Source organism: Anarrhichthys ocellatus, unplaced genomic scaffold, assembly GCF_004355925.1.
Source record: "Anarrhichthys ocellatus isolate YVR2014 unplaced genomic scaffold, GSC_Weel_1.0 scaffold13, whole genome shotgun sequence".
Taxonomy (NCBI): domain Eukaryota; kingdom Metazoa; phylum Chordata; class Actinopteri; order Perciformes; family Anarhichadidae; genus Anarrhichthys; species Anarrhichthys ocellatus.
In genome coordinates this window covers 6,166,598-6,189,677 of record NW_022280043.1, presented here as the reverse complement: position 1 = coordinate 6,189,677, position 23,080 = coordinate 6,166,598, and the positions used below count along the sequence as shown (strand labels likewise).

Genomic DNA, 23,080 nt, shown 5'->3' with positions numbered 1-23,080 from the left:
CTCTCTCTCTCTCTCTCTCTCTCTCTCTCTCTCTCTCTCTCTCTCTCCTTGTCCATCGTTGTCCCTCTTTCTCTCGCCATCTCTCACCCTCGACGCGTGTCCCTCCGCGGTTTCCATGGCGACCCGGTGGCTGTGGTGCTGCTGCTGAGGAGAAAGAGGCGCGTGCATGACAGGGAAGGAGGGAGCGAGGCGAGACGGTCGTTTGAAGTGCAACGAGGGAACCATGACACATCTGAGGTAATTAGCAATTAGAGGCATTTCGAAGATTAAATATCACTGCGCAGACCTCATGTTATGTTGTCCCCAGTCTGCCAGTGTGATATTTATGGAGCTCATTTCTAGACTTAGTTACAAGATGTTTTAAAGGGCCCAGTGTGACCTGGGTTGTTTGCATAATAATGTCATTGAGTGTGTACAAAGAAACCATAAAGTTAAAAATCTCTCTGTGTCATGGGAGGTTTTACAAGTTCAGTAACTTCATGACATGGCAGATGGTCCTGATATGACATGGTGGATATTCAGCAGGGGGCTCTGATGTTTTGAATATGAGGCCTCCTCAAATTGGTGATTCCTCAATATGCTGCCACCTGCAGGCCATAGAAAACACAGTCCTTCCTGCTCAGCGTGAGCAAGAAGAAACCAGCCGACCTTCTGCATGCTCACAAACTAACAGTGGCTCTCTAGTAACCATGGATTGCATGGTGAATTGGATACCAATGCAACGGGTCTGATTTGACTTAACCAAGCCAGTTCCACCAGATTTTGTACGGATGGAAAATAATCTGATTGAATAACTCGATAAGGAATACATACACTGACATATACATTTGAATTTCTTGCTTAATCATTACAAATTAAGCAATTGGCCTGACTAATTCCATTTCATTTTTTTTATATATATTTGGGAAAAATGTGCTCATGTGTTGTCTCTCTTTTGAAATCTGTTGCGACCGACTTCTAGCTTTACAACCCCACACGGTGCAGAGGTAAACCAAGGAAGAAGGCTTTTCGAGAAGATCACCTAATCTAATTTTCTCCCCTCAATAAAAGCCATAGAATGTCCCCCATCAGAGAGATGTACCATATGCTGCAGGGTATACATATAATAAAGGCAGCCCCAGTGGGCCGGCAGACGGCTGTAGTGTCTATCAGCTTTAGATGACACGTTTCGATAGGAGACTGATTTAGGCCTGAGCTGCCACAAGATGACTTGAGTCTCCATCCAATCAAGGAGGTGCGAAGAACACCTGCGGACAGTGGAATAAAGTCTACAGGAAGATGATGGCCGGTGTCCAGCCGCACAACCCAGCATTACATTAGCTTTTTGCACCCAATACAATTTGCACTATGGAACACAAGACCACCTCTGGTGTCTCTGTGAAGTGTTTTAGGCAATAAACCGAACAGTCACCTCACCAAATGTTCAGTGTGCTCTGGTGTAAAGAAAATAAAAAATAAGGGCCGCTTTTTATATTTGAGTCCAAGTTATTTCCTACTGCTGGTAATAGAAAGTGAAAACACACAACTGATCGCTTCATTAAAAAAAAACAATACGGTTTTATTATTTGCAATTTTGTCTCAAACATAGGTCTTCTCTCTCACCATTGCTTCCCCTGGTTGTTTGGTCCACAGCCAACTGCATCGCCACTGTCCTGCCCCGGCTCCGTCACCATAGCAACGGGATCTTTTGACCCCATCTGTGGAATCTTTGACCTGGATGTAGATCAGCGAGGCATCAAGGGAGCCCATTGGCCGAAAGCTGCTGCTGTGCTGAAGCCGTAGAGGAGGGGCGACTGTGGCGGTGGTGATGGGGTCAGTAGCAGGCCGGGAAGATGGGCGGATCCATGGGGTCCCCTGTGCCCAACGGACTCGAAACATCGCTTCGGCTGTGGCTTGTTCTACCTTGAGTATTGTAACTTTGGACAATGAGGGGGTTATTTAAAGCCTAAATACACTTTGATACTTTTCTGATCATGTCTGTAGGTATTAAGTTATCTTCGCTTAGGATAAAGGCTGGAAACAAGGGTTAGCAGTAAGCCTGGCTGTGTCCAAAGATTATAATATCCACCAACATATATTACTAATTAACTGCGTCCGGCCAAGAAATGGTCCTATAACCCCCATGGAAACCACAAATTGTAATTTTTACACTTCGCTTTTTGAATGGATTAAACAAACGCAATACAGAATGTTAAGTTAGTTTGCTTCACAGTTGCTGGTAGGCAGATTTTGTGAGGGGGCTCACTTACATGCACTAAAAAGCACGCAAGGCCGGCCGAGAGGGACTTCTCTGCTCACGTAGAAATCACTCCACTTGTATCTTTACATAGCAAATAGTTGTTTGCTGCTATACCTTTAGGCATCCAGCATGATTGGGAGATTGTGGAAAGCTTTCTGCACAGATCTGTTCTAGGAGACACATTTCTGAAAGTGATGCAGTGGCCGCAGCATCATTTCTTAAGTTTTACAGCCAGATGAAATAAGAAATGTCAGTATGGTGTAGAGCTGGGTTCGTCTGATGAAGTCACCTCAGCGAAGACCTCCAGAGATCCGATTCCTCTAGAAGAGGGCAGTCTGTCGGAAGGAAGGGACTGGTCCATGATGCTCGACCTGTGCCTTGTCCTTGGATATTTGTGAGTATAATGTTCCTGAGTGCTCCAGATATGCGCCCCAATTTCTTTGACAAACAAATCTCTCATAGTGGCAGGGTCATCCAAGAGGGAGTCATTGTTCAGAGGAGCAACACGGCAGCAGTCTTTGAGTTGGATCTCTGTAGTTTTGCAGACTTCTCAGACAGAGTGCCTGGGTCTCCCTGTGGGCATCACATCGCTGGTCTTGCTTTAAGGCTGGGTGTGGTGAAAACTGGGCTTTCACAAAAATCTCACTTTTCCCCAAGGCAGGCCTGGGGCAGTTTAGCTGGCCATCAAACAGGCCCGCTCTGAACAGGGTAGAAGCGGCCCTATCAGGTTTTTCCCTGAGGGTTGGTCCCGCTTATTGTTCTCCATGATGGCAAGTCAATAATGAAACTTCACTTGTACCCTCTGCAGCATTTTTAACGGGCGGGTGTGGTCGGAGTGCTCCTAACTGACCTAATAATGGTGTTTTTAAGTCAGCAAGTGACAAGTGAGGAACAGTGCACTAAATATTTAAAATGAAAGGGACATGAAAGCTCTAAGAGCAGAACTTAATCAACAAGAATGAGCCCTGAAATATCAATAAAAAAATTAAATTAATTTAGCATCGATGGTTGCAGTTTGTGTGTACATTGGATTAAACAAATATAACATAATAGATAAATGATTACAATAAATAAATGATAAATCATATATGTTTGTTCCCCTGCGTCTTTGAGAGTTAATGTATCTTTTTGAGGAGCATTCACTCGGCTAAAATGCCATTAATAGCTAATTAAAGAAAGTCACTCATTACTGTGCCGGTACAGAGTGCTCGCTCGGATTTCCAACTGAAATGAGGCGACTCTTCAAAGTGCCCTTTCGCCGACATTTACATTATTTATTCATGTGCTAGAGGACTGTGTTGGTCTACATCAGAGGACCTAATCATGTGAGGTCCAGCAATAAGTCAAAGACTCCACTCAATATCAGGACTTATCGTGTATGTATCCAGAAACAAGCATTTCTTAATGTTACATTGAAACAATCTACATATTAACTCATCCCTGCTATATCTTGTATCAATATTTCCGATGTAAATATTAATTTAACATCCTCAACTCAAAAACACAAAACGCTCCCATTTTAGTTTTGCCCTCCATGATTAGAGTCTGAGATGCCATAATCTTTGTACTACAAAGCTACATGAACGTATAATGTCGAGGAAAGCACAACATCAATTTTCTCATAAAAGTTGACAGAGAAGCACACAATCTCAGATCTACTAGACTGCACTGGAGGCAGCCACAAAATAGATTTTACTATGGCATCACTCATTTTGGTTTTGGTAAGAGTCGTTGACAACTCGGCTATGTTTCACTGTTATTGTGTGGATAAAAACGGCAGCCAATTGTCTGGCAAAAAAAAGTGTCAAACCAGCAGTTTAGAGCCATTACGTACACTGTGATTACTAAGCATTCAAGCCGGTGAATGGTAAAAGGGAGACCATGTAGCACAAGAGTGGGTAATGTGACAAGATGTTCGAAGCACACACACCATTCTTGGGTTTCAACATGCCGACAGCTTTAGAGCAAGGAGAAATAATTAAGGATCTGATCCACGGTGACCTGCATTCGATGGACCTCTTCAGACCGTTTGGGGGCAGGAAGAGGGCACACTCGGAGGTACGGAGGGTGTAGGACCGGGAAAAATGACAATTCAGAAAACTGAGGAAAAAAATAACAAGAATAACAACAAAACGTGAGACAAAGAGATAAGAGTTATATTAAATGTACGTGTCCCTCTTTCTTGTCTTAAACGATCGTCTTTGTTGCAAACACAGCAGCTGTGATGCAAGAAACTCAAGACTTGATTCGACGATAAAGTATTATCATCGTCATCGTTTCAGAAGATCACGAGCAGCGCACACACACATATACACGTCCAGAATTTTCTTCTCTTGCAATACATTGGCAGCAAAGATTAAACATTTTTGAAATTTTAATTATGATACAATAAAAGGTCAATGTGCAAAAACAGCTTTAGGCAAACAAACCTTTATTATTCACCACAAATAATATCTCATATATAAACATTTCCACAAAAATATTTTTTTCTTTAACTAAGATGTTCCCCTGAATCAGTTGTTTTTTCCCTGGTATGACTAATACAGTCATAGTAATAATAACAATAATAATAATAATAAGAATAAGAATGATAATAATACATCATCGCTCCCTCTGCCTATCCCTTCAGAGAGCCCTACACTTCAGACAGTAGCAAGTCTGCCTGCTTAAGTCGTGCCTGTATGGGGGGGGACTTACAGGAGCGGCCCTATTGATCGTCTTCCACGAATGAAGTCCAGGCATTAGTTCCAGCAGGGTGAGTAGACAGCTGTCCGTGAGCCACTCTACTGGGCCTACATAGCAGGGCTGAGTGGAGCTGGGATGTGCACTTTTGATTTTGATCTCCCCAACATCACTTCTATTGACCGACGCACTGTCCTGCGCTTTACTTGCTGAGAGAAGCACTTGCTGAGGCCTAGCTGGAAGCCCGGACACAAGCCACCATTGTATTATCCGGGTCGCTGTTGACAAGCTTGGGATGATGAATCTTCCATGGTCTGCTGAGGCCTAGCCCTAATCACTGCTGTCATCTACTGGCAACAGCCGTATCCACTGACCACTGCAATCACAAGTCGGGTTATCGTGGCACACAGTGCTGAGAATCCCAGTGTTTGTTATCTAGGTGTATCTGCGTGGGCTAGGCTCTCCAAAGTTGGACACAAAGGTCAATCTGTACTGAGAGAAGCCCACTTTTCCATCTGTGCTCAGTTCTCTCACACATCTTTAAAGATCAGAAAGTTGTTTGACCTTCTTTGACCTTTGAATTTGTTTTCATAAAGAGGAAGTGCCAGGTAATATTGTCGTTATTCTTCAAGTTCAACAAACTAACGAAAACCAAACTATCGGTGAGGCATGTTTAGTTGGGTAAAGGGGTCCGCTGCCATTTTGAGCTTCAAGAGCCGTCTTGGAATCTGAATGCCCAACATCTGTGCATAAATGTGGGCAAAATAAAAGGTGGACAAATGCTTGATGACGAGTTGTGATTGTGGCCCATTTAGTCTGTGTGCATGTATGCCTGTGTATATTGTAGTCTAAAACGTGTCTGTAACCAGGAGCAGGTGTCAACACTATGTAGCTATCGAGTTATTTTCTATCATTTGTGGCACATCAGTTGTCTTAACCTTATTTATTTAAGATTGATAATATTATGAGGGGCTTACCACTTCTTTTGGCACAGGCTTGCTTGCTCCTGTTCTCACTGAGACTAAGAAGAAAGATCTTGATACATCCCGTTTCATCCTGGGGTCCTACACAGTAGCACCTGTTATTATTCAGTGTCCTTTCACAAAGAAAAAAGGTAATGTTTCAACGAAAAACAGACAATTCTGAAAATGTAAGGCTGGCTGTGAACACAAACAACCGATGGTGAAAGCTGCCATCTAGTGGTTATTACATTGATTGCAACTACAAAAGGAGGCCTTGTAACCATAACCTTCAAAATATGATTCCCAACTATTCCATTCTGCAAAGTTAATAGAATACACCCCAAAGAGTCTTATCAGCCTATACTGCCCAGTGAGTCTCTGTGCTCCCACCAGTACTAGACAGCAACATTCTCCTAGCTCTCAGCAGCATTCGGCCCTCCTCGTAGTCATCCTGGTCCACGCTGATCAGCAAGCGGACGCCCTCCGTGCCTGCTGCCATCCGCAGGGAGTCCGTGATGAAGACTCCCTTCAGGGCCTCCAGCAGAGCTCCGCTCAGGTAGTCACTCCAGAAGGCCTCGAGGTTCTCCAGCTCTGTGAAGTTGATGTCGCAGACGATGGAACCCAGGTCTCTGGCACGAAGCAGCGAGTTGGCTTTGCTGAACAACTCGAACTGACGCTCCAGGGGCTGCCGCTTGTCCGATGAGACGCCCTCGCGGAGTGCCGAATCATGCTCCAGGTATTCGGCCCGGACACGCAGGCGGATTTCTGATAATGGAAGAGGAAGTAGCGGTGGAAAAATAAGGGTGACGGCGTGGTGGAGGAGAGTTGAGGAGTGAAATAGTCAAAGGGAGTGAAGAGGGCCAGGAAGTGAATGAAGAGGGAAAGGCAAAAGGTATAGTGAGGAAGGAGGGAAAAGGAGGAGTAGTGGAGGTTGAGGAAAGGTTACAGAAAAAGTGTCATATTAGACAGGCCCACGCACAGTACCAGACAGGAGGGGATGGGTCATGAAAGGAAAACAAAGGGAAGAGAAACGGACAAGACAAATCATTAACAGACACCTCATTTAGTTTATAGTGCATCACATGAAGCAGGGATTTAAAAAAAAAAAAAAAAAAAAAAAAAAAACAGGGTTCAGGAGCACAGAGTTCCCACAAAAACATTGTAGACCAGAGAAAATGACTGCAAACATTGTACATTGAAATACTTTGTTTTTGACAAGTGCAAATATAACGGGGCAGCAGGGCACAACACTAACTATGGGAGGCTCTGGAGCTCGATCAATCAGACTGCGTGCATTTCTGTGCTAAAGACTTCTGCAACAGGTTTGAAAGTCTGATATTTTGGAGCACTGAGAGAAATACTTTGCAACTGAACAAGTGGTGTAGTCCCTTTTCTTCCTCGGTAAAATCCATGTCAGCTGTTAACTAGACGGCTGCCAGTGATCAACAGAAACTGATGCATGAGGATTTTCAGTGTGACATCCTGCATGCTCTACATAACTCATGTTGTAATTAGTTCAGTGAGGTTAACTTCACGCCCCTGAACAAATATCGTGGTGGCAGCAATGAGAGCAACTTAGCAGTGTCGAGCCCTGGAGTGGCTTTCTGCTCCCAGTCCGGTGTTTAAAAACCAGCAGATTCATTCCTATCAACATGTTTATTGCAGAGAACAGTTCAGTGCTGGAGTTCGGCAGTAACAGGATTGGTGGTCATGCAACAGCGCAGCGAGAAAGATCAGAGGATACATACATACTGTACTGAGTAAGAGAACCGCTGAGATCGTCCCCCGTGTCATTATTCCAGAGCTTCGAGTGGAAACCAGCGGCTGACGACTTTTGCTGCAACAAAAATCCATCCCTCCCACTCAAACACCTTTAGAAGAGGTGAACAGTATCTACGAACATCTATTTCCCTGGAGACATTCTCATCGACGTCTCACTGCAACGGTGTGTAGGAGCATTTTTTTTTTTCCAAGCAGTTTTAAAGCCACATTTGCATCTCTTGGTATGAAAAACCAAAACCAACCCAAACCTCTTGGCTGCTCTCCATCAAGCGTTTGAAAACAATGGACTAAAAAGGGGCCAGTGTGCAGCATTTCAAGGGCTCTAAAAGCACAAATTAAATTAAATATTCATAACTGTGTTTTCATTTAATTTAGCGTCTAATCACCTGGAACTAAAAATCATTGTTTTCGTGAGCTGAGAATGAGCCCTTCCCTGCCGTGTTGCAGCGCCATGTTTCTACAGCAGCCCAAAAGGGACAAACCAAACACTGGCTCTAGCGAGACAATTCGTGTTTTTACGTTTTACCGTAATTCTCAGAACCACTTGTGAAAACTGCGGTAACGTAAGTCACAGAGTGCGGAAACGTGCTACCGCCAGCCGCCATCTGACTTCCTGTACTCCTGAAGTAGTGTCATCGCGTTCAGCGTGGCCTCTGAACGATGCCGCGATTTTGCACAACGACAGCTCACGTTAGCGCGAGCGAAGGAGTATTCAGTTGCATCACTCAGACCAGGAGTTATGTGGTTAAAGCTCATACTTGTGACTCTGATGGGAATACATTTTACTCATCAAGGTCTGTGCCTGGTTCACTACAAAGTACCGATGAACCCACTGATACATGATTCAACTCATAAGTCACGTTTACCCATTTATATTTTGTTTGGCGCTACGGAGAATGACACAAGACTCCAGAGGGATAAAGTTCGGAAAATGTCAACATTAGAAATGCAAGTGTTGAATTAAGGCATTGATCTTGCATGTCTTAACATTTCTAGGACCGATGACCAAACATTGGCATTTGCATTCAAGCTTCATTAGGCTGTAATTAGATTACTATAAAAACAGAGGACTGGATCAAAAGGGACGCTTAATCGATGGGGTTTGGGAAATGTTTAAAACATGCAGGGTTGGGGAGAAGACTTGAAGACCATTCAATTTACATTAGCTCATACAAAAAAAGGCAAATTGTTTTTGTTCATAGAGGCAATATGAAACACTTTTTTACAGGAATCAGACATTTGATTGTTACTTGACAAATGATTAAACCCCATCTCTATTACAATGTCTTAAATTACTAATATTAGTCTGTAAGAACCTTTCTTCAGGTCAATCAATTGACAATACATAGAGATACAAGTACATTATTTTGTCATACTCATACATCAACACCTGTCCTCAGAAAAGTATTCATCCCCCTCTTTTGGCGTTTTATTGTTTTACAACATTGATTAACAGTGGACTGCTGACAGCCAGCAAGTCTACTTCATTGCAAAAACTTCACCATGAAGACAAACATTGCAAACAAAATGGCGGCTGTTCCTGATTGGTAACATCGGTCTAAAGAAGGGTACAACAACTGGTTAAAGATGGCCCCCCCCGAGAGGCTTATGAAAACTGTGAGATGGGAGACACTGTGCACACAACCCGTAAGGCAGGTGCAGAGAAATCAGCATTAAAAAGATATGTCTCATCCCTCTGTGTTTGGCATATGCCAGCCACAGCTCATCAACAGAAATAAACTAACCTCACAATCAAGTGTGATGGTAGCGGCATCATGCTGCGGGGGTGCTTCTCTGCAGCAGGCCCTGTATTGCTTGAGAACGTAGAGATTAAACTGAATACTGGAGCAACAACCTGCTGCAGTCTGCAGGAGAGCTGTGACAGTCTTTCAGCATAATAACCTGTGAATTTGTGCTGATTTGTTTTCACATTGACAAAGTCTTAATCCTTTAATCAGAGTCAAAAATGCATACATTGTGATTCAATGTTGCAAATCAAGATTTTGTTGTACAATATCCGTGCAAGAATATTGACAAATCAGCAGACTCTGGACTTTTTTAAAAAGTATTTCAGTACTCTTATTTATCACAAAGTGTCTAATAGGGCGTCTATATACCTGCGTGTCAACTAACTCTTTGAACTCTTACACAATATTCAGTATGAAATATTAAGTCACAGCTCTGTTAACAGTTTCGACCTTTTGGATCATTATACTGTGTGAGGGCTGTGGCTATGACAAACAACCGCCCTTCATGCAATTACTGTATTTATGGATGGCCTCCATTTCTGCCTCCCCATTTCATACGGAGCAGGATGGAGGTAGAGATAGCGGCACTGAGGAGAAGGCCATTTAAAAGCACAGGAACACCATGATAGTCATTTTGTTAGGGTTACAGAGCACTTCACGCTTCATCAGACACAGAGACATCCACTTAGACAGGACATTAGGAGGCACAGCTTTCATCTTCTCCCTTTAAACACCAAGCCCGTTCGGCTTCGTCCAGCTCACCCCCACCAAAAAAAAATAAAAAGTTTAAGTACCCATTTACGAGGAGTCACTTGGCACGGAGAGCTCCAACTCTTTATCGATCCGCTTTTCTGCTGAATGACTGACCAAGAGAGTGGAGAGTTAGCGGCGTATTGAGAGACGGGCAGACAGAACTCTCTCTTCCCCCCTCCCATAGACAAAAATCACTCTGTACCATTTTGCGTAGTTTGATCTTTTAGAGCTCGTTCTCTCCTTCTGATTGTGTGTAAGGATACTGTTTTCCTGAGACACAGGTTGGTCTGTTTAGAACTGTGAACACAGAGAAAAGGAGAGAAAAGAGAGAAAGAGAGACAAGCACAAGTGGGTTGGACATGTGTCGACTGGGTCGTTCTTTTTTTTTTTTTTCAACATCAAGCAGACATGGCACAGCACTCACTACTCTTAGTTGTAATGAGGTCCAAGTCAGGGCAATAGTTGGTACTGACAAGTTAATCAGCTCAGCTTTTACTGTAGCTCTACAATATAACGTGGTAGCGTCTAAGTGGGATGCTTGGGACTACACTTACCTTGACCAATCCCCTTACCCTCACCTTCAGCGACCCATTATTTAAGCTCCAACCACCACATTAATCGAATATGTCCATTAAACCAAGTAAGGGCCTTTTCTCAAGCACCCCATTTAGATGGCACAAAACCACCACCGAGCTGAGGGGTACAAACACCTTCAGGCCATTTGTAACAGCAGTTGTCATTGTCTGAATGTAATTGAGACACTTCACTGAAAATGATCTGAGAGATGAATCATGACAAGAAAGAGTGTTTGAGGTCTGTTTAAAAGCTAGTGGCCAGCATTGGACTGAACCGCCCTATCCATCTCTGCTCCCTCTTGACAAGCGCACACCCAGAGCTGACACCGGGCACAGAGATAAGATACAGCAGGAGCTTCCTCCGGCAGAGCACTGTTGGGGTTATTTTCCTCAGAACTGCTCCAGCAGAAAGGTTACACGGGGCATTTTTTTTGAAACAGCCGTCTGTTGGCAGCCATTTTAGATTCTCTGAAATGGATTACGGGACCGGTCCTTATGAAAGGACGAGTATCTATGCTCAATAAGCATTGTTCTTTTAACTTGAGACCTTCAGAGCTGGCCGACATGACGTTTCTGTTAGCCCAAATGAATGGAGTTGATTTGAATCTTAAGGCAGATGCTTTACAACCATGTGTAATGAAGATAGTGAGAGAGGAAAGGATGGCCCAAAAAGGTTTCCCACAAGCGGCAAAAGGTGGCACCTTCACAAACATGTCCAACATATTTTTCTTTCGTCTTTGCAGGTTATTATCGGGGCTTTATTGTTCAGAGTTAAGCTCTTAAATGTATTCATTGATTCTCCCTCACTAAAAACCCAAACCATGAAGCTAAATCAAAACTTGTGTTGTCAACTTGCACACGCCCCCTCTAACATGGGCAGGTCACATTGAGTACACTGTCATTTTAACCAAGTATTTGACAGTAATTAAGAAAATAGAATGGATCCAATTGGAAAAGAATACACTAACAATTAGCCGCTCAGTTTGAAGTATTGTGAATCCCTTAATCTGGCTGGTAAAGGTTGGTTCTCATCTTTATCAGCAATGTACACTAATACATTGGTTTTATTTTCTATAACTAAGCAACCAGAGTGTTGTAGTACTCCAATAATATAAGGTAGGGCTTGATACTGAAGATCTTCCTCTATATACTCAAACAGACAGATTTCGTGGAAAACTTAGTTACTAGGATGCCGGTCTTGCTCCATCTCTCTCTCACACACACAAACATTCCATTTACTTTAACGCAATCGTTTTCAAAGGTCTGCGGTGTCGCCTGTCCACTCTACAGTGTAACCCCGGAGTTTTCAAACTTACACGACTTTGGTCGCGTTTCAAACCCCCTCCGTTTGTGGAGTTTGAAAGCTCCAGAGTAGCGTGGACGCTCGGCGTAAACGTAAGCTATGCGTTTGAAATTGGAAACATAGTCGTGTGGATGTAGTCTAGAAGTTATGACTAAAATGAAATTTCGGCGACTGAAGTGTTTTGAGATGTCGCCGACTTAAACTATAAAGGATATAAATGACTGAAATGTCAATAAAACTTATTAGCATTTTTTTCTTAAGACTAAATATAAAATAGTTTCCAAAATGATCACTGGATATGACTGCACAGCTATAACTGTTTGTTCGAGTGTCTCAAATGCTAACGGGGTAACAAAAATGTTCATCGACTTACTTTACAGTCATGTAACCCGGCTGAAACGAGTGTCAACACCTGTACTATGTACATCTATAGTGAAGACACGGACTACCCTGCCAAGACACTGGAGCAGTTGGCCATGTTTGTGAAATTGTGTCAAGTTCGAATATTATGTGTAGAGAAAACCAGGGAATGTAAAACAGACTTTCTCTACATATATCCCCATTATTGTGGTTTTAGTGAGATCCAATAAACTTTGAGTTGTCCAGAGATTTTCGTTTCAAAATCAGCTGAAAACGTTTAGGAAATATCTGAAGCTTACTGCTGAGTTCTGTGAAACACTGACACCAACAAGCCTCGTCAGAAACAGATGAGGAATCATCCACAGTGCACAACACTAAAGAACATTACAGGATGATTCATTTCAGCAGCGAACTACGATGCCTGAGGGGGGAGGGGGCAGCTAGATTATGAACCACAAGCAGAAAGAGCAAATTGGCCGCCCAACCCCTGTAGTAACAAGGGGGGGGGGGGCTCTTTTACCTTAGGCATCGGCCCAGACTTGTGAGAGAGCAAACACTGTGGTATCTATGGACTGAGTGGAGTGACAGACTTTTTTTGTTTTGTTCCGCAGCCTCCCCCTCTGTCTCCATGATCCATTGAGTCTTAGGTTACTCGATCTGAGTCACAATCCTGAGACAACCTGGTGGAATCAAATGTGGAGTCAAGACAGCGACATGTTTATGGTCATACAGGCACATCATGCATTCTGCACAGCTAAGCAGGGCTGTCCTTTTTAACCAGGTCAGAATCATCAGTCCTTTGCTGTAACACGTATGTCTGACCAACAGGCAAGTTCAAACTAATGTTTGAGAAGGTCTGTGTGAATGACTAGGCAAACTTCACACAAAGGCAACTGATGTTAGTGTTATCTCAATCGTATTGTGTTGAGAGAAACTAGCATTGATTGATTAAGAGGCAGGCAATAGTTGAAACTTGGAAAGGACAAGGATAATGGAGTACAGCGGAGTTAGATTGTTTCCATCAACTACACAAAAGGTGGGGTTTTTTTTCAGGAATATATTATGTGAGGTTTGACAGTTGACAACTTTGTTTCAAGCTTGACAATAAAAGCCGAACAAGGGTTGCATCGAGCGGCGACGGGACAAAAATCAATAGCAGCAGCAGAAAATAGTCCGATGGGTTAGAGAAAAGGTGAAATGAGGGGAAAATAATGTAAAGATGGAGCAATGGAGGGAGCGACACCAACCCCCACCCGATGTTTAATTAAGACAGTTAAAGAGATATAATGCAATTCTAAACGTAGAGCGTGACAATAAAAATAGCACATGAAACCGCTGTAAGCCAACTGAAAGGAAAGTACAAGCCGTTTTCTTTTTGTTGTGAAATGCGTTTTTCCTGAAGTTGTGAATCAGACAAAGTGTTTGAGATGTAAACTCAGCATCGGCTGAACAGACATCGCATAAGGTTTTGACTTTCTGGGGCCATGAGACAGTAAATTGAGTTATCAAACCAAAGCGTAACTGAAGCATCTCTACAAGTAAGTCTGGTACAAATGCTAGATACAAAGACCTCATACTGTATTAATATAATAATTATGTACCTGTACCTTCTGAAGCTGTCAGGATGTGTTTCAGTGAATGTGACAATGGGATTTAAAGACACTTTCCCACCTGGCAAAGGTGTCCTTCATTTTGATGCTGTGTAGTTCAGATGCCTTTTAACAGTCAAAGTATGCTGACATTCAGCAGCCAAACTCCCTCCACTCTCTGCAAGTCTAAACAGTGTTAGTGTGGCTGGTGTAAAGCCAGCTGGTGTTTACGGTTAACTGGATAGTAGTGGTTGGACATGTGATAGTGATGCGTATTTCTCCCCGTTCTTTACACTAAAGAGCGGATAAACACAAATGAATCATTGCATTGTAACGCAAATTTACGCCAGGAGTTCAAAAAAAACATTGGACGTGAAAGGTGGTTGAGCGTTTTTGTAATGACAAACGTAAAAAAATATTTGGAAAATTGGTATGAAAACTCCTTAACTCGAGCTGAGGTTCAGCATAAACAAACATCAGAATTAAGGAGACAAAACAGAAACTGTGGTGTTCATTGATTGAAAATGAAATTGAAGCTCATATGGCTAACAGACAGGGAAATGATGTGGAAGAGAACATGGCAGGATGAAGATAAGAAGGCAAGCGATAAGAAGCTGAAACAGAGATAGGTTAAGAATGCGGGGACTACACTTACTGCAGAAGGCTTTGTGTGGTTGTGGTGGTGGAGGCAGTGGCGGACCCTGTCTGCTTGTTTTCTTGGGCCTGCGACTCCAGCCGTTCCCCCTCTTCTTCTTCCTCCTCCGAGCAAACGTACCAGGCATAGGAGGGTAAATACCTGACAGGACATGCATGGAATTAGTTTGTGGAATTCAGACAATGAGACATTAGCATGGATGGGGTTCATTTGTGTTTTAATTGCCATCGTCCTGTTTCATTTCTGTTCCTGTCCTACCCTGTTTCTGTTAATAATTGCTCCATGTTCATCCTTTCTATGCAAGCTTCCCCACAAGCGTATGGTATATTACCAGGCACCACTGACTAGATTTGATTCTATAACCGAGTGTATTATCATTTTGACCCGGGGCAAACCGCTTCAACTTAAATAATGTACATGTACATTCTGAGCACAAAAGAAGGATGGAACAAACTACATTTCCATGTCAGAAAAGATGTCTCATCACCAAACAACAGGTACTGGCTTTAAGAGCAGTTCAAAATGCTACTTGTTGTAAGGAATGATAAATGCTGTTTTGGACACTCTGCCTCCTGAACTGATTAAAAGGTTTGTGGGAACAGTGTAGCCTATACTCTCAGTGAGCTAAATAACATACTACAATGCACATACCAGTTCTAAACTGCTGCGAGAAATATGGATGAGGTATTTCTGTCTGTCTGTAGCTGTGCTGCATTCCAGAAGCACACACCGACTGGTTGTTCTCTATCCTGTTCCTCTGTCCAATTCTCTCTGGAGATACTGGAAAAAAAAAAAACATGCGTTAGTAATTATCAGGCTGTGATTATTTGGACAGGAAGGCCATCGTAGAGAGAAGCACCTGTTCTCAAAATCTGATAACGAGCCCCCCCCCCTTCTTTCATCCTCACCTGTTCTCCTTTTCTTGTGGGACACTAAAGGCAGCAAGTCATGACGAGTGAGGACTCTAAGTAGTTGCAGTAGTGGCTCCAGGTTACCATCACTGAGGTACCCTCGCCTATCCAGCTCCAACAACAGCTCAAGGCCACTCTTGGGCTTATACGAGGCCGCTAAGGGACGCTGGGAGCCCCGAGACTTTAACCGCATCCAAGCCTTCAGCAGCTCGGGACTCGGGGAAACACCCAAGTCGTCTGGATCGCCTCCGCAGGGCTTAACTGTCCAATCTGTCGGGTCAAGAGGGTGCGTCGCAGGACAGGTTTCATTCAGAAGGAATGACAACACTTCAACGTCAGTCTCTGTCAGCTGACAACCAACGACTTCAAAGACCTCATGGAGTGACAACATCCCATAGTAGTTTAGACACTCGGTTTCATCCCAGTAAAGAGAGTCCCTGAGTGGGCACCCTGGGTGATGCACGGCAGCCATGGGTCTGCCTACAGCCCCCTCTCCACCTTCCCACCTGTGTCAAACTGTTCAGGATAAAAAAACACAAGTTATTCAACAGGTAACACTCGAAATAACAGCATATGATTCATGTCATGTTGAACTACACATATAGCAGCCAAAACCAGCAAGCCACATCCCTCGTAAACTAACAGTTAGCTTAGCAAAAACCAGCAGCCAGCTGTGTGCACTTTACAAGGTAACATGTCAGCGCCATGCACGCTTTATAGTTCAACGCCCCTTTCAGTAAGCTCTGCAGTCCTACCCGTTTACGAAGTCAGCTCGACGCTGTCTTGAAACGGTGCAAGGCAAAGTGTTGTCAGCTGTGAACGTGCTTTGTTGTCGTCGTTTCACAGAGTGTCCTACTAAGTCGCAGAGCCGCGGCGTTCATCAAACACTCAGCAGCAACAACCGTTGGAGCAAATTACCCCCTCACGTTACGTCATCACGTTGCTCTGAGGAAGAACAACACAACAAGCAAACATAAAAAATGACCAAATGCACATTATAACGAGCATCAAACATGGTGTATTAACATAACTATATATATATATATATATATATATATATATAAAAACAGGTGTTCCGTTCACTATGGAAAGATAAATCAACCGATATTACTTCCTGGTTAAGAACTTTGTTTGTTACACGCGGCGGTGCCCTGTTTGATATCAATGACAACGTAAATATAAAAGGGTTTGAGCGAGATTTAAACGTGTAATATACCTCACAACGCACGTTCTTCGTTATTAGAGTTTGATGGGTCGATTGAGGTTTGGATGGTCTCTGGCAACTCCCACAGCACCGAGCAGTCCTGACAGCAGCACAATAACACAGAGGAACGGACCAATCACGGCTCTCCGCCTGCGAGATGACGTCCGGTCGCGTTTTTAGTTCCACTGATCTGGAATCAGATGATTCGTCTACTAGCTCCGCATCAACGGCACAACTGACAAAGACACGGCCGATCTCAAGTCTGCTGTATTGATTGTATTGTCACAGCTGTGTCGCTAAAACAAACAAACATAGTCGTACCAGTTTTCTTCCACATATGAAGACTTAGAAACAGAGTTCAATGTGTTAACCATCAACTGGAACCTTTCGGAGCAGAGGATGAGCAGTCCCCGCTGCTGCCGCTAGGTGGCGATGTTTAGCACCTAGCAAGCAGGAAGTTAAATAACATCCACATCACATCCGTGAACCACAACAGCAACAAAAGGTCTGAGGCATTCCTACCAAAGTTCTGCTGTAAGTATAAAATGTTACTTTATTATAGAGTTTCCACTTCAATCAGGTCTGGTCTTTGTGTTTGTGTGGAAGCGTCCTTCAACGTGTAACATTGTAATACGTAGCTGTCTATCAGCCTGGATAGATACTTATTGACATGAACGTTAGCGGAGAAGCTAGCTGTGACAATCTTATTGAACTCGTAAAGTTGTCTTTTATGCACATAGTTTTGTATTTAGTTATGAGTTACATAGCAGGTCACATGCATTTAGTAACGCTATGCAAGTTACTTCATAAATGATTAATAATAAGTGATTCTTTTGTATCCTTCGTTGGTGATGTGGCAGAGACCAAGCCCTTTGATGACGAGAGTTTTCCACTCAGTCACTCAACTAATTTAACTCTAGTTAGTATTCTGCATGTATGTGACGTGTAGGCATATGAACTGCTGTTATAACCAAATAGTTACTAACTACTTACACTTGATCATTGATTTAGCATTTGTACTTTTACTGTGAAATATTAACCTAACAAGCATTCATAATTGATTAACTGTTACTCTCTAACTATTTGAAATGTCTAAAGCAATAACCAGCTATAACCATCAAATGACAGGGTTTTTTATTTAATGAATAGCTTAATTGATGAGTTATTTATCTGAACTTTACTTGATTCATTATCTGATAAAGAGGGAACTGATTAATCTACTAAGTGTGTTTGAAATTATTATTATTTTTTGACAAATTCAAAGAGTATTCATTCTATTGTTTGTTTGTGTTATTGCCTTGCAGCAGACAGTCTGTAGATGCCCTCTGGAGCGCCAACGGGGGAGAACTGTCTTGTCGACATGGACAGCAAGGCTGGAGATATGTTCATTGCTGAGGCTGCTCATCCAACGGGCACGGGTGGAGCTGGAATCTTGGCACGGTAAAGACCTTTACATTGTTATTTTTAGTGAGAATGCTTTCATCATGAGGGCTTGTGACTCTATGTTGCACAAATGTCTTCCTATAAGGGCCTACATGGGTACTTACACTCTAGTCATGGTGGGCTTGTTTATGAATTCCTTAATACTTCTCTATGTATTCAGTTCTTAATGTCTTTGTCTTATTTCCTAGGCTCTGGCTCCCCAAAGGCCTCTCACCCAGTATGGCTAAAGAGTGGATTGACAGGCGTCGGGCGTCCATTCGACCGTGGGCCAGCTTCGTGGACCAACGCAAGTTTTCGAAACCCCGCAACTTTGGAGAGTTCTGTCAGAGGGTGGTAAAAAACGTGGACACTTTCAACAGCAACTACACCTTCATCTTCCTGGGTCTCATCCTCTACTGCATGTAAGGCCAACAGAGAGGAAATCATTTGTGTTGTCTTATCAGCGGGAGTGTTTACTCTTCCTGCTCTTACTCACACGGTCCGCACCAATTCACACGGGAACTTCCTTGGAGGGTTTTGGCCAGTGGTTATATTAGAAAAGGGAACAGAACTATATGCGTGAGATTTAATCAAAAGTAAAATATACAATCACTAAATCTGGAAATGCTGCAATAAGTTAACACCAAATTGATTGTTAATTTGATATTTCTTCCCCTTAGTGTCAGCTCTCCCATGCTACTGATTGCCTTGGCTGTGTTTGCTGGTGCCTTCTACATAATTCACCTCAAGTCCCTGGAGTCCAAACTGGTTCTCCTGGGTGAGTAAAGCTTGAAAGCCATTAATATTGTGTACCGACCAAATATAGTGTATTCTTTAAATACCAGGCACCGTACTGTAATATGGACCTTTGTGTTTATATGTGTCTTAATGAGGTCAAATGTTTGAAACTAAATTTGTTTTGTCATGTTGCCTCTCTAGGATTTTTTGACAGGCAAAGAAACCAAGTTAATTTATTCAAGGATAGATTAAATGCATATCCGTGGCTAGCATCAGAAAATCAAATGCATCCTCGACCTTTTTATCAGTGGCATCATCTGTCATTTTCTTGTCAACCAGGCAAGGAGCTGAATCTCCCTCACCAGGCGGGTCTGGCTGGAGCCATTTCTCTACCTGTGTTCTGGTTGGCCGGAGCTGGAGCTGCAGTCTTTTGGGTTCTAGGTAAGATAAGATAAGATAGACTATATCATCTGTCACAAAACATCAGAAGGCCTCAACATCAGACAAACAATGCACATTTAGAAACACACACACACACACACACGTAAAATAGGACTAAAATTGTTAAACCTGTTGTTGACAAGAACAGTATTAACAGAGCCAAACCACATGAGTTATTTTTGCAATCCATTCTTATTCATGCAGGAATATTTGTTGCAATGCTCATCAGAGCACTGTGATATTATTTCAGTATTAAATCCTATTCTACTGCTCCATTCAATGAAAGTGTCTGTGTAAGAGGGTCATCTAAATATAACTAAATGCATATGGACACTCGCTGTGTTTTCCCATTCACATTCCTCTTTTCCATTTGTCCCGCCTCCTGTCAGGAGCGACGCTGTTTGTGATTGGCTCTCACGCTGCGTTCCGTGAGCTGGAGCCATCTGATCTGGAAGAGCTCTTCATGGAGCCCGTATGAAGAGCAGCGTGAACCCTCAGTCATCACTTTTACCCTGTTATCACGTTAGCCCAGAGGGGTTGAGGAAGGACTGCTCCTAGATCTGTTCCTTAGCTATGCGTGTGTCCTGTATTCCCTGTATTAGAATTCACCTTTTCTTGCCTCTTAAATAGTTCTTGTTACAGACTCATTCCTACACATTACCTTCCATATGCACAGAAGATTCATTTGTTAATAAGTATTGAAGCACATTACCATACACATGATTTGCCTTTCTCTACATATGTTAAACCTCGGATGCCTCTGGTTTGTTTCAAATATTCTTTTGCTTCCTGCAACGTCTCATATCAACTGACATATCTTTCAACTTATTAGTCTCTGCTGTAGATATCCAAAACATCGGACAAGATGGCTGCTTTCTTATGTAAAGATAATGTATACAGTAAATGCATTGTTTGCAATTCTAAACTGTTATGAAAAAAGATTAATTTTCCAAAGGAAAAGTGCCGTTTAAAGCTTTAAGATGATCATGCACAAAGAAAAATAAAGGTTACAAAAACAAATTTGGTACCTCAGATAGTGTACTTAACCTAGATAGGTTGATGAGACGACATCTTAAAAGGTCAGTACATAGTAATAGTGTTTTTTATTGGCGATAATATGGTACTTTGGTGTCTGTATGCATATTTGTCAGAACTGTTTGCAACATTCAGATCTGAAGGCTACTCCGTAAACCTTAAATCTTTCTTTTTTTTGAAATTCATTATTCATATGTTTACATTGTGATGTCATTTGGGTGTTTTTGTATTTAAATTCTGGAAGTGCAATAAACCCCTGATGTAAAGACTTGATGTCCACTTCTTTGGTATTTTGCCTCTGATTATTTCAGGTAGTTTGTTCTATGTGGTCAAGAACTACAATTGTCTCCTGTTTTTTTTGCATCCGCGGCGAAGGAGTTGCAGTGAACTCAGTGGCCCCTCAGTACTTAAGTCTGTACATTTTGTCATTATTCTGGGCGGGTCTGAATCCATAGTGGAGTCGGACAGTTCCAACCCTCGTGGCTCCTCTGCTCTATCTCTAGTCCACCAAACACTGCAGCACTCACCAACCCCCTCTTGTCCCCCCTCTTGTCCCCCTTTTCATGTGACCCCTGTGACCTGTGCTCCGTGACAGCACAGCGAGAGGACCCCCGTGCTCGGGTTGCCATGGCGATGACCTTGGAGGGGCCCCAGCCAGACACACACTCGTCCACAGACACACTCGCTCACACACTGCGGCAAAGGCGAGCGATCGATATTCTATTATACAGAGGGTGGCGAGGGGGGTGAGCGAGGAAAGTCGCACTGCAGTGAGCTCAGTGCAGAGACACAGGGGAAATTAGAGAGAGGGTGAGAGTGTGAGTGTGTTTGTCAGTGGGAATGACAGAAAGTGGGTGTGCGTGCGTGTGTGTGTGTGTGTGGGTGAGCAGGAGACACTGCATTTGTCATTGGACAGTGGTAGAGCGGTGCCAGAAAGTTTTTGTGTTGTCACTCAAAGAGACGTGGTCAATGTTCACAGGATGTGGCAAAGTGTCCTCCGAAACGACCCAAATGCTTATCTCTCATATAAAGCTGTAAATTGTGTATATTTTTATTTTATTTGTGTACTAGGTGGGCTCATTCAAAATAGATGACCCTTGTGGCACAGATAGGTAGCACAGTTACAGCCTGTTCCCTTAAGATTAAAGATATACTGCCTTGCTTTGCTTGCGGTAATGTAACCTTTAGAAAATAGCTTTTATTAATCATAAAAGTTGCTATTCCTTCCTGAACACATCATTCATGTATTATTTCTGATTTTTATTGTTTCGAAAAAATGAGTTTGGGGAAATAGTAGGACACTAGACTCTACACTCTGACAGTGACTGTGATCCTGAAGCTCATGAATGTTGATGTCAGACACGGCTGACACATTTACAGAGTGGTTTGGTGCATTACCCTGGGTCGCTGCCAACCCTTCCTCCTATGGAGCTCTTTACCATTATGCAGTTAGCAGGTTGAAGTGCATATAATTAAACACTAGGTGGCATCCCAACATCATATTTCTACTCAATCATTTTTCTGCTGCATTGTACACACTGAAGTGTGATGAAACAATGTATTATTGGTTATATAAAATAGGATTATTTAATATCACATTTGAATAAGTGTTGGAATAATAGTGCATCTGTATTCCAGTCAACTTGAATTAATATCGATATCATTAGCATGTTACAATCGACCCAACACAAGAGGATAAATTAAGGATCAACGCTACTTTGGTGCAGATTTAGCAAAAATGTAATATATAACAGGCTTTTAAAGGGAGTACGTGTTGCAGGTCTATAGTAAGGTATGGCATTAAAGTATTTTTATTTAGTCAGAATGTGCCACCTTCATGAGAGATGCATATCATAAGCTGTTTTCGAGAAAGAGCAGTAAAGAAAGATAATGACTAAAGGACATAAAAGATAAGCACATTATTGTAGTAAAGTGTTTTGTAAAGTGTAGTTTTTCATTCGACAGAAAGACACATAGACAGGTCTAGGTTGTATTAAATGTTCTAGATGTTTTATTGTTGTTGGTTTTGTTTATTTGACACACATGTTCTAATAGTTGTGGTTTTTTTTCTTCTTCTTCTTGACTTTCAACTCTTGCAGCCATCTGAGATGGATCCCGCCTGAGACCGCTGGCCCTTCACTGGTCTCCAACACATACATGCACACAGATCCGGGCCAGAACGAGCTATACCAGGACCTGGACCGAACCGGGGTTGGACCCGATCCGGTAACAGACCGCAGGCGCATGGTCTCATCATCACCACTCACCACATGATATCATATCGGCACACCCGCAGTGGCGAGGACTTGAAAGCCTTGGTTGGTGTCTTGTGTCTTTTGGTAAAAACACAATCTTAAAACTCTGCTCTGCTGTTACAGTTTTAGAATAGCCTCCTGAAAAACCGGCAAAAACAACTGAACCCAAATAAAAAACAGAAACAGAGAGACATATCTCCCGCTTTTTCCTATTTCACCAATATCGTTGATGTTATTCTTCATGAATTTCTCTCTCGAGCTGTTTTTCCAACATGTTTTTTATTGTTTCATTTAAATTCAGTATAGAATTATATAGATTTCCTAGAGCACACAGAAAGATTGAGTTGTATTTACCAACTTGGGGGGAGGGGGGGTGTACTGTAATAGTTATTAACAAGGACAATGGTTCACACAGTGCACACAAAC

The 23,080-nt window shown here is 42.6% G+C and overlaps 2 protein-coding genes across 3 annotated transcripts; one reads left to right on the top strand and one right to left on the bottom strand.

Annotated features, from left to right (window-relative positions):
- Positions 1–4,677: 4,677 nt before the first annotated feature.
- dedd1 (death effector domain-containing 1) lies at positions 4,678–16,863 on the bottom strand. Of its 2 annotated transcripts, XM_031852788.1 has the most exons (6): positions 16,776–16,863; positions 16,315–16,504; positions 15,557–16,075; positions 15,300–15,428; positions 14,649–14,789; positions 4,678–6,648 (listed from the first exon to the last, which is right to left on the bottom strand). In XM_031852788.1, the coding sequence occupies exons 3-6, from the start codon at positions 16,029–16,031 to the stop codon at positions 6,242–6,244; spliced, it is 1,152 nt and encodes a 383-aa protein (XP_031708648.1). In that variant the 5' UTR covers positions 16,032–16,075; positions 16,315–16,504; positions 16,776–16,863; the 3' UTR covers positions 4,678–6,241. The 2 variants fall into 2 exon arrangements, with proteins under 2 accessions (XP_031708648.1, XP_031708649.1); XM_031852789.1 differs by lacking the exons at positions 16,315–16,504; positions 16,776–16,863 and having other exon boundaries at positions 15,557–16,300.
- Positions 16,864–17,001: 138 nt separating this feature from the next.
- rabac1 (Rab acceptor 1 (prenylated)) lies at positions 17,002–20,667 on the top strand. Its single transcript, XM_031852831.1, has 6 exons — positions 17,002–17,297; positions 18,068–18,203; positions 18,395–18,607; positions 18,866–18,963; positions 19,263–19,364; positions 19,754–20,667. Exons 2-6 carry the CDS (start codon positions 18,082–18,084, stop codon positions 19,840–19,842), a joined length of 624 nt encoding a protein of 207 aa, XP_031708691.1. The 5' UTR covers positions 17,002–17,297; positions 18,068–18,081; the 3' UTR covers positions 19,843–20,667.
- The last annotated feature ends 2,413 nt before the right edge of the window (positions 20,668–23,080 follow it).

Excerpts from the sequence above, each read along its gene's own strand:
- dedd1 (XM_031852788.1), bottom strand. The coding sequence starts at position 16,031 with ATGGCTGCCGTGCATCACCCAGGGTGCCCACTCAGGGACTCTCTTTAC. Across the intron at positions 15,429-15,556 it reads CCACAAGAAAAGGAGAACAG|TATCTCCAGAGAGAATTGGA; the intron begins GTGAGGATGAAA and ends TTTTTTTTCCAG. Across the intron at positions 6,649-14,648 it reads ACCACACAAAGCCTTCTGCA|AAATCCGCCTGCGTGTCCGG; the intron begins GTAAGTGTAGTC and ends TTCCATTATCAG.
- rabac1 (XM_031852831.1), top strand. The coding sequence starts at position 18,082 with ATGCCCTCTGGAGCGCCAACGGGGGAGAACTGTCTTGTCGACATGGAC. Across the intron at positions 18,204-18,394 it reads GGAGCTGGAATCTTGGCACG|GCTCTGGCTCCCCAAAGGCC; the intron begins GTAAAGACCTTT and ends CTTATTTCCTAG. Across the intron at positions 18,964-19,262 it reads GTCCAAACTGGTTCTCCTGG|GCAAGGAGCTGAATCTCCCT; the intron begins GTGAGTAAAGCT and ends CTTGTCAACCAG.